The sequence below is a fragment of the Brachyhypopomus gauderio genome, chromosome 2 (assembly GCF_052324685.1).
Source record: "Brachyhypopomus gauderio isolate BG-103 chromosome 2, BGAUD_0.2, whole genome shotgun sequence".
NCBI lineage: Eukaryota > Metazoa > Chordata > Actinopteri > Gymnotiformes > Hypopomidae > Brachyhypopomus > Brachyhypopomus gauderio.
The window spans coordinates 27456049-27467914 of NC_135212.1; the positions used below are offsets into that span (position 1 = coordinate 27456049).

The 11866-nt window shown below is 48.0% G+C and overlaps 1 protein-coding gene across 11 annotated transcripts in view; it reads right to left on the bottom strand.

The window, feature by feature from the left end:
* shank3a (SH3 and multiple ankyrin repeat domains 3a) overlaps positions 1-11866 on the bottom strand; it is a 171269-nt gene that overhangs the window by 7858 nt on the left and 151545 nt on the right. For all 11 annotated transcript variants that reach the window (XR_013125742.1, XR_013125743.1, XR_013125744.1 and 8 more), the window contains 5 exons: positions 7192-7272; positions 6100-6123; positions 5488-5612; positions 5198-5303; positions 2539-5020 (listed from right to left, as the gene is read on the bottom strand). Coding sequence is in view for 8 of the 11 variants with exons in the window: in XM_076993025.1 (XP_076849140.1) it covers positions 2539-5020; positions 5198-5303; positions 5488-5612; positions 6100-6123; positions 7192-7272 (2818 nt within the window). In the remaining 3 variants the exon portion in view is untranslated. The remainder of the gene's footprint in view (positions 1-2538; positions 5021-5197; positions 5304-5487; positions 5613-6099; positions 6124-7191; positions 7273-11866) is intronic.

Here is an 11866-nt window from a genome sequence, read left to right on the forward strand (position 1 = left end):
GGTCTGGTTATTATTGTTGTAGGTCTGGTTATCCATGTTGTAGGTCTGGTTATTATTGTTGTAGGTCTGGTTATCTATGTTGTAGGTCTGGTTATTATTGTTGTAGGTCTGGTTATTATTGTTGTAGGTCTGGTTATCCATGTTGTAGGTCTGGTTATTATTGTTGTAGGTCTGGTTATCCATGTTGTAGGTCTGGTTATTATTGTTGTAGGTCTGGTTATCCATATTGTAGGTCTGGTTATTATTGTTGTAGGTCTGGTTATTATTGTTGTAGGTCTGGTTATCCATGTTGTAGGTCTGGTTATTATTGTTGTAGGTCTGGTTATCCATGTTGTAGGTCTGGTTATTATTGTTGTAGGTCTGGTAATTATTGTTGTAGGTCTGGTTATTATTGTTGTAGGTCTGGTTATTATTGTTGTAGGTCTGGTTATCCATGTTGTAGGTCTGGTTATTATTGTTGTAGGTCTGGTTATCCATATTGTAGGTCTGGTTATTATTGTTGTAGGTCTGGTTATTATTGTTGTAGGTCTGGTTATCCATGTTGTAGGTCTGGTTATTATTGTTGTAGGTCTGGTAATTATTGTTGTAGGTCTGGTTATTATTGTTGTAGGTCTGGTTATTATTGTTGTAGGTCTGGTTATCCATGTTGTAGGTCTGGTTATTATTGTTGTAGGTCTGGTTATTATTGTTGTAGGTCTGGTTATCCATGTTGTAGGTCTGGTTATTATTGTTGTAGGTCTGGTTATTATTGTTGTAGGTCTGGTTATCCATGTTGTAGGTCTGGTTATTATTGTTGTAGGTCTGGTTATCCATGTTGTAGGTCTGGTTATTATTGTTGTAGGTCTGGTTATTATTGTTGTAGGTCTGGTTATCCATGTTGTAGGTCTGGTTATTATTGTTGTAGGTCTGGTTATCCATGTTGTAGGTCTGGTTATTATTGTTGTAGGTCTGGTTATCCATGTTGTAGGTCTGGTTATTATTGTTGTAAGTCTGGTTATTATTGTTGTAGGTCTGGTTATCCATGTTGTAGGTCTGGTTATTATTGTTGTAAGTCTGGTTATCCATGTTGTAGGTCTGGTTATTATTGTGAAGGAGTCTGAGGTTGCTTCAGGAGTTCACGCCAATGCAACTGTATGAGATGAACAACATGGGACTAAAGAACAACATGGGAAATGAGCAAGAATAGTACGATAGCCCAGGAGATCCCACAGGAACCTCAACAGGACCGGCTGCCTGTCAAGAACTGATCAAGAACAACGGTCCTTTAAAAATGATAATGCCTGATGCTATCTGTGAACCAAATTAGATATCTGAACATCAGCAGGTTCTAATGAACAGATCTCAGTGGATGCAGTGTTTTAATATACGGGCAGTCTATTATTATCATTGTTGTATGGTCCTGGCCAGGAAGGAGGGCTACAGCTTTGCCTGGCTCTGTCGCTGTTTTTCGGCAGCACATGCTAGCTTTGGATGGACCGTTGCCTACATCACATGCTGACAGTATTAGAACAGTTCTGGGAGCAGATTTATCTAGCTCTAGGGCTACCATTACACCTTGTGCATAGTGCTATCATATAGCATCTGAAAGGGATTCATCAATGTGACAAGCATGGCAGGCTGTATTCAGCGAGCCAAAAACTGTGAAGATTTCTGGGTTTTTTTTGCCATCTGGCTGTTTGCATTTAATTTAGGGAGTGGGGCAAAATTACATATTACACAAAATACTGGGAGATGCAAAATTGTTTTAGGAATTTCAGTTTGCTTGTCAGTTTTAGAACTAGAGAATTTTTGTTTTACCTCAAAATCAAATATCAAAAGTAATTTTTTTTATCAAAAAAGTGGTCCATATGTAAATCATCTCTGGAGTATTATATGTAATGAAAGATGGAAACAGAATTATCATCTGTTTACTTAAATGGTAAATAAAATTTACGGGGGGAAAAGTTGTCAAATCTGGCATTTTTATTCCTGTTTCATTTTTAATGCCCCATTAACCCAAGATCACCATCATTAGGTTGTGACCTGAAAAACATCCTTTACTTATATGGGGAATATGTTGTTGTTTTTTTCAACAGTTCTACATTTATAGTACACCATGCTGTCAAAAAAATTACAGTTTTAAATAAAATGAATAAAAGATTTATGTTAATCACTTATCTGATCCTGTCCCCAAAAGACTGCTTGTGTGTTAGGTATATTGCCTGCTTGTATGATAAACATAAACACCCTGTGAATTCTCTTTTGTCCTCCATGCCTTTGTATGTGAAATGAGGGTCTGACATGAGTTAGGCTGCATGGAGGTTGTAGCAGAATTCATTTATATAAAAGTCATTGAGAAACATGACGATAGTTTGGTAACCTGTGCCACCACAGTGATTTGGTGATTTGTGCCTTGCTGGATAAATCTGCCCCTTTAGTGCTGAACAGGATCTTTAAATAATGGGACAGAGACCCATTGCTTCAGGGCTATTGCTAAAATTCTACATTCAGAGAGCAGTGTCAATTTGAGCTGTTGCCCTTAATAAATTCCTCTCTTACCTGGCGCCGGCGACAGGTGACTTGCGTCCAGGGTGGAGTGAACCCCCGAGGGGCTCCTCTCCCAGCGAGCGTGTGTTCAGCTGCTGCAGCCTGGAGCTCAGCTCACTAATCACAGTGGGTTTGCCTTCCTTGGTGCTTGCGAGTGGCCGGGGCTCGATAGGGTCCCCCCACAGCTTGGAGCGTCTCTGGAAGAGGTAGCGGGGTCGTGCCGAGCCGGCGGCCCCCGTGGCGGCTGCCAGCGCGGCCGCGTGCTGCTGGGAGAGCAGCTCGCTGTCGGACGACTGCTTGAGCAGGGGGTCCCTGAACGTTACTGGACCCTTGCTGAGCTGGGACTTGAGCTTTGGCTTTGGAGGCACTGGCGGCTTGTCGAGGATGAAGGTCTGGCCGTCGGCGTGGGAGGTGTAGGTGTCGGTGGCCTCGCCGCTCTCCGAGGACAGTGTGGACATGCTGGAGACGGTGGAGATGGTGCTTGTGGTCTCCAGGTGGTGATCACTGGAGCTACGAGTGTCCACCTCCTCCACCCCGGAGTCAGCAGCGGACTCTGGGCCCAGGTGGGGCTCAGATGGCTTCCCTGAGGCTGCTGGCGGGCCGCTGGTGGCAGGGGCCTGTGGTGCCACGGTGGCTGCTGTTTGAGGCACCGGGGTTGGGTCTGAGGGGGCTGCTTGCTTCGATGCTGAAGGTGGAGTAGCAGGTACCGTGGCATCCAGCGTCTTTGCCAGGAGACCATTGGCGAACTCATCTGGTGGAGGAACCACACCTATTTTGCGAAGTTCCTCCCGCGTCTCCTCATCACTGGATGACAGCATGGCGGGGGGCAAGGTGACTGTGTAGGGCTCCACATCCTCCTCCGAGCTTCCCTGGGCCAGGGTTTTATCTGCAGCAGGGCTGGCAGAAGGTTGGGCGGGTTTATCTGAGGCGGGACTCACAGGAGCCTGGGGGGTAGAAGGCATGGCAGTGGTTGGAGTGGGAGCGGAAGAAACTTCTGGGCTCGGGGACTTTGCCCGTTTGATTTCAGCCAGCGTGGGTTTGGGACTCTCTGACAGCATGCTTCTGGGAGATGGACAGATGCGCTCTGGGTCCAGTCCAACCGCCTGTCCGTTACTGGTGGCATGAACCATGATAAGCCCAGCGGTCTTCTGCTGTGACGTGTCCATTATGCTAATGATCATGCTCTTCTTGTCCTCTGCCTTCCTCTCCTCTTTCCTCTCCACCGCAGCCTCTAATTCCTTCCTCGCCGTGGTGGGCGTCCCCCACTGGATCTTGCTGGTAGGGGTGGGAGTGAAAGTCCTCTTTTCTCCCGTGGAGAAGGCGCGCGAGGTGAACTCGCCTTCACCCTCGGAGCGCTCGGCCTCTTTGGTCTGGGTGTCCAAGAACAGCACCCCTCCCACAGCCTCGTGCTTAGTCCTGGGCTCTGGGCTGCTGGACGGGGACTGGCTCTGTGACGTTAAGGCCCGCTCCCTTGCGGCCAGCGCAAGAGCCAGTGGGGAGTTGGGATCCAAAGGCTTGCCTGTCAGTGGGTGGATGAAGGTGGTGCCGCCCGGGGCGGGCCGCAGCGCCGGGGCGGGAGGAGGCAGCTGCCCTAGTTCACTGCCGAGCATGCGCTCGTCGACGGAATGCGACTGCGTGAGCGAGGGGGAATCCAGGGGCGGAGCCGAGCTGCCCTCCATGGTGCCCACGGACAGGAAGACTGTGGACCTGCGCCGCTCGTCCAGACGTCGTTCGCGGTCCTTCAGAGCCCCGGCGATGGCGGCGGCGAAAGGCCCTTTGCCCTGCAGCAGCCCCTCGGCCTGGGCGTGAGCGTGCTCCTGCAGCAGGTGCTGCTGGTAGTACTCAGCCCGGCTGGTGTGGTGGGCCGCCAGCCGCCCCGTGGGCGAATGTTCCCGGGCGTGGGCCGAGGCCGGTGCCAGCGAGGCCCGCTCCTGGGCTTCCTCCACCTGCAGCTGCTTCACCAGCGGGCTCTTCCTGCGCTGGGACTTGCCCGGGGGCGGCGCGTACAGGCCGATGCTGAACTGGCCCACGTTGGCGTACGGGTTGTCGATGACACGCCCTTTCCGCTTGATCCTCTCGGGCGGCGTGAGGGCGGGGCTGGGCCGCGAGATGTCAGTGGGCTCCACGGGTAGGTGGGCGGAGTCCTGCAGGATGATCATGGAGCGAGCCTTCTTCTGCCGCTCGATGTGGGCGGCGTGCCGGGGTGGCTCGTACAGCTCGGCCGACATGGTCTGCGGCAGGCCGTGCAGCCGCGGCTCGGAGCCCGGCTTGAAGCTGGAACGGCTGGAGTCGTGAGTGCGTCCGGGGGGAGGGGGAGGGCAGAAGGCTGGTGGAGGGCCCGTGTCCAGGTAGTAGAGTGAGGGTGGGGGAGGGGGCGCGGTCTGGGGAGGGGGCGGGATGCTGTGGCTGTCTCTCAGGCTGTCCGTCATCGAGGAGCTCCTTGGAAACCTGTGCTCTGCCGCCAGGGCAGACAGACGATCCTCCTCAGTGGCCCCTGAACAGACAGAACGAAAGCTTCATGGATACGTGTCCCTGCAGCGTCAGTGCTGCTCAGAGGATTCGGGACCGGTATCAGTACATCGTCTCTATGGTAAACTGATAAACTGGTAAAAGGAGAAGAATCCAGGTGGCTAACACAGGTGTATTTATGTTTACAGTGATGTGTTGTTACCAAAGGACTTGGTTCTGGACATGCTTTTGGGGAGCTGCATATGAGCCTTTCCCAGCTCTGGGTGAAGAGCACCATGAAAAGCAAGACCCTGCCGCTCAAAGAGAGACTACACACACACACACACACACACACACACACACACACACACACACACACACCCAAATAAATAAAATAATTTCAACAGGGCTAAAATATAATATCAGGTAGTACTCTTAATTTTTATTTTAAATAAAACCAGACCAAGAGGGTGTTTGCGTCACAGGTAAATGCGGTTGCCTGTGTGGTCTCACACTGATTTCTGCTGGTGTAATCCGGCGGCTGGTTGGACGTTGCTTCACTGTGGCAGCTCTATAGTCTGATTCCACCTGAGGCCTCAGCACTGACTCCTGGGAGGCCAAGATTTCATCTAGCCTTTCTGCACAAATGCACACACACACACACACACACACACACACACACACACACACACACACACACACACACACACACACACACACACACACACACACACACACACGCACACACACATATGCGCACACACACAAACACACACACACACACACGCACACACACATATGCACACACATGCACACGCGCACACACACATATGCACACACATGCACACGCGCACACACACATGCGCACACACATGAGCACACACACGGGCACACGCTCATGCGTGCACACAATATCCATAATCATGACTGTTAACACCATGTTCATCATTCTATAGTTATTTTAGATGTAACTAAGAAAACAGCACTTCATTTTGCCACTGGAAATAAAGAGTAAGATGCAGTCAGAAGCAAACACTGGACACACGAAGGCAGCAGTTCAGGGAGGGAGAGGTGAGAAGGAATGAAGTAACACAGCAGTGTCAGAAACGTTCAGCCATAACTCACCTCCTCGCCTCCTCCTTGCAGACGCTTAGCGTGGAATAAACAGACACAAAACTGCTCCATTAACCACTCACAGCAGTGCTCACCATACAATTCACAACACACACGCCTTCAAAGAGAGGACAATAACAAGCTTCCACTTGACCACAGGTTCAGCATCAACCAGTACAGACGTTTCTTGCATGTTTCCTTGATGATGCATGCGGAGACGTCCACAAACTTTCGACCCCGCTGAAGTGAACAACGGAAAACCACAGTGGCATGGAGCAGGTGCGCTGGTCGCCGGGGGAAACGGCAAGACACGCAGTGCCAGCTCATTCCAGCATCACCCGTGGTTACGCCGGCCAAAGGTTTGCAACATTTCAACAGGAGAGTTGATAAAAATACTTTACGGTGGCACAGTGCGGGGGGAGGGGGGGGGGGGGGGGCACACAGCCATTCAATGTCCTCCTTTCTTGTCAGAAGTCAGAGGAAGCTTTCAATTTATGATGGTGAATTGACCGCTCTTGAAAAATGGTCAATTTTGAAGTTAAAATAATTAAAAGCATACATATAACATCCTTCCTATAACATACATATATGTAACGTACATACATATAACGTCCTTCCTATAACGAATAACAAACAAGCTCTGAACAAGATCACCTGTCCAAACTACACTGAAAACTGAATGAATATTGATGCAGCCCTGCAATTTCTTGCTTTTTTCAGTACATTTTTTCCTTTGTGTAAATGTGTGTGTGTGTGTGTGTGTGTGTGTGTGTGTGTGTGTGTGTGTGTGTGTGTGTGTGTGTTATGCTGAGAGGACAGGCTGAGTGGGAAAGACAGCTGATGTTTTGAACAGACCAAATGGCAGAAGAAGAGATATGACACTGTAGCATGCAAACAACAGAGAAAGGGATTGAGAGAGGGAGACAGAGAGAGAGAGAGAGAGAGAGAGAGAGAGAGAGAGAGAGAGAGAGAGAGAGAGATCAACAGACAGATAGACAGACAAAGAGACATTGAACGAACTGCCATCAAACATGTCCATGTGTGTATGCATGTGTGTATTTGCCTGCGTGTGTGTGTGTGTGTGTGTGTGTGTGTGTGTCTTACCTAGCTCCTCCAGCTCAGCGGTCATGCTCTTGGACCTCGGGGTGAGTGTGGTGCTGGGTGCTCTCTTGGGTGGCGGTGGTGCTGTGGACGAGAGGCAGGGTGAGGATGAGTACTGGTAGTGGGGGCGTGATGGCGGCCCCCGGCCACCTGGGGGCAGCTGCCAGCTTTTCCTCAGCACCTTCATCTCGGGCGGCTCGTCTGAGCGGAGCGTCTTGCGTGGTTGCGGTGCCCTGTTCAGACTGCGGTCTGATGCAAACTTCTTCATGCCTCCCGCTCTCTTACACGCGCGTGCACACACACACCCACACACACCCACACAAATATGCAAAGAACACTGGTCACTCAGCTAGGCCTCTTGTGCATAGGCTAGATTGCTAGCCCTCCTGTGCGTCGCCTCACTGCTACACTCATCTTTGAACATTCCTTCATTCTCCCCATTCCTCAGTCCTCTCCCGCTCTGCCGTGTCATTCCGGATGCTTCAATAGGTGGTCGTCTCTTGCAGCTGAATGTGCCTTTAATTCTCCGAGCATGCTGAGCTAACACTGAGAATACTGCATGCCATACACAGCATCAAGAAGGTAGGAGATACAGAGAGAGAGAGAGAAAGAGAAAGAGAGAGATAAAGCGAGGAGAGAGAGAGAGTGAGGAGGGAGAGAGAGGGAGAAAGAGAGAGAAAGAGAGAGAAGGAGAGAGAGATAGACAGAGAGAGAGAGAGAGAGAGAGAGAGAGAGAGAGAGAGAGAGAGAGAGAGAGGAGAGAGAGAGAGAGAACAACACATACAGAGAAGCAGAAAAAAAACTACAAAACACATATAAAGTTCCAGAAGATTACAGGCTTCTGCTGTTCTACTCCGTACTCTCTGTGTCAATAACCTCACACAACAGAGAGAAACAGGGAACAGGGGGAAAGAGAGGGAACAAGTGAACAAAAGGCAGGGAGCAAGGGAGGACAGAAAAGGGGAGAAAGACAGAAGTAATAGAAAATAAGGCAGATATTGAGAGAGACAGAGAGAGGGAAAGAGGGAGGGAGAGAGAGAGAGAGAGAGAGAGAGAGAGAGAGAGAGAGAGAGAGAGAGAGAGAGAGAGAGAGAGAGAGAGAGAGAGAGAGAAAGAAAAACCAAGGCTCAATGCAATGCTTAATTCAAACGTTCATTGTAGTAACCATGGCAACTCTGGCAAGAGCAAGGCCTGGGTTGATGCAGCTAAAGCGTGAGAACTAGTGTGTGTTTGTGTCTATGTGAGACACACAGGCAGAGTGACACAGATAGGAAACTAATCACCAAACCTGACACAACACTCATATAACACACACACAAGATCTTAGTCATATAACACATACACATGATCTTAGTCATATAACACACGCACATGATCTTAGTCATATAACACACGCACATGATCTTAGTCATATAACACACACACACACACACACAAGATCTTAGTCATATAACACACACACATGATCTTAGTCATATAACACATACACATGATCTTAGTCATATAACACACACACATGATCTTAGTCATATAACACACACACATGATCTTAGTCATATAACACACGCACAGGATCTTAGTCATATAACACACATACACATGATCTTAGTCATATAACACATACACATGATCGTAGTCATATAAAACACACACATGATCTTAGTCATATAACACACACACATGATCTTAGTCATATAACACACACACACACACATGGTCTTAGTCATATAACACACACACATGATCTTAGTCATATAACACACGCACATGATCTTAGTCATATAACACATACACAGGATCTTAGTCATATAACACACATACACATGATCTTAGTCATATAACAAACGCACATGATCGTAGTCATATAAAACACACACATGATCTTAGTCATATAACACACACACATGATCTTAGTCATATAACACACGCACATGATCTTAGTCATATAACACACACACATGATCTTAGTCATTTAACACATGCACATGATCTTAGTCATATAACACAAACACATGATCTTAGTCATATAACACACGCACATGATCTTAGTCATATAACACACACACATGGTCTTAGTCATATAACACACGCACATGATCTTAGTCATATAACACACGCACATGATCTTAGTCATTTAACACATGCACATGATCTTAGTCATATAACACACGCACATGATCTTAGTCATATAACACACGCACATGATCTTAGTCATATAACACACGCACATGATCTTAGTCATATAACACACGCACATGATCTTAGTCACATAACACACACACACACACACATGATCTTAGTCATATAACACATGATCTTAGTCATATAACACGCACATGATCTTAGTCATATAACACACACACACACACACACACACATGGTCTTAGTCATATAACACATGATCTTAGTCATATAACACACGCACATGATCTTAGTGAGTCATATAACACACACACACACACACACATGATCTTAGTCATATAACACATGATCTTAGTCATATAACACACGCACATGATCTTAGTCATCCTCTCTGAGTGGTGCATATGTGCCGTTCCACCACGTCCAAGAATACATCTGCATGCTGAGACTCAGTGAGTTTAATAATAACGCTGTGCTACTACACCCTGTGACTTACACCAGCGCACACACCAACGCGCACACACACACACACGCACATGCATACACCAACGCACACACACACGCACATGCACACATCTGCACACACCAACGCACACACACACGCACACACACACATCAACGCACACACACACGCACACACGCACACACACACACCAACACACACACACACGCACATGCACACACATACACGCACATACATACACCTGCACACACCAATGCACACACACACACACGCATACACACACACACATACACACACACACGCATACATACACATGCACACACCAATGCACACACACGCACACGCATACACATGCACACACATGGATACACACACCTGGACACACCAATGCATACACACACGCACACACACACACATGCATACACACACTTGCATACACACGCACATGGACACACATGCATACACATGCACACACATCTGTACACACATACATGTGCACACACGCACATGCACACACACGCATACAAACAACTGCACACAAATACACACGCATATGCACACACACGCACATGTACACACATCTGCACACACATGCATACACACACACACGCACACATGGATACACATGCACATACACACCTGTACACAAACACACACACACATGTGCACACACACACACACGCATACACAAAACTGCACACACATACACACATGCATACACACACACATGCATACACACACACGCACACACACATGCATACACACACACACCATGGTTATAGTAGACTGCTCAGGCTTCTCAAGCTGTTCTGGAATACACTACCACCAATGTATTGGTTCCTAATAGAGTTTAAAGAGTCAACTTCATGCTTTCAGATATGCTGAAGAAATATAATGAGTAAATCAACCAGGATAAAATCAATTACTACGTCTAATTTAACCTTAGCAACAAAAAACCACCCTGATTATGCTTTTAATGAAAGAAACTGAACAGTGAATAAAATATGGATAAAACGTCTTGCTATGGGGAACGCCATGTGTCACTCCATTACAGCCTGCTGCACACATGCATGCACAGGTCAGAGAGGGGTCAGCACTGTGTGGGAGTCACAGAGAGGAGGCTGTTTTACATGGATACTGCAGAGATTATGGTGTAGATATGGTCCCATCATTGCTGCATCTCATTTCAGCTGATCCAGCCAGCGACTTATAAAAATAAGACGTTTTATTTTGGTTTACTATGAAAAATCCCATGAGAATGCACACTCAGCCTTCATGGCATTAACTGTGTGTGTGTAAATAATGATTAATTCTGCAGAGTCATCATGGGAGATGTAAGACTAAAAATGTCATCATGATCCTTTTAAAGTCTAGTTTGGCTTCCCTGTCGACTCCGATGCTGGACGGGGCACATTCAGTAATGTCCTGAGAACCTCACAGGCGTTAACACACACTGCCTCACAGGCATTAACACACACTGCCTCACAGCCATCAACACATACTGCCTCACAGCTGTTAACACACACTGCCTCATAGCCACCAACACACACTGCCTCATAGCCACCAACACACACTGCCTCACAGCCCTCAACACACACTGCCTCACAGCCATTAACACACACTGCCTCATAGCCACCAACACACACTGCTTCACAGCCCTCAACACACACTGCCTCACAGCCATTAACACACACTGCCTCATAGCCACCAACACACACTGCCTCACAGCCACCAACACACACTGCCTCACAGCCCTCAACACACACTGCCTCACAGCCGTTAACACACACTGCCTCACAGCCCTCAACACACACTGCCTCACAGCCGTTAACACACACTGCCTCACAGCCCTCAACACACACTGCCTCACAGCCGTTAACACACACTGCCTCACAGCCCTCAACACACACTGCCTCACAGCCCTCAACACACACTGCCTCACAGCCATTAACACACACTGCTTCACAGCCCTCAACACACTACCTCACAGCCGTTAACACACACTGCCTAACACACACTAACATTGTTAACGCCTGTGAGGCAATGTGTGTTGAGGGCTGTGAGGCAGTGTGT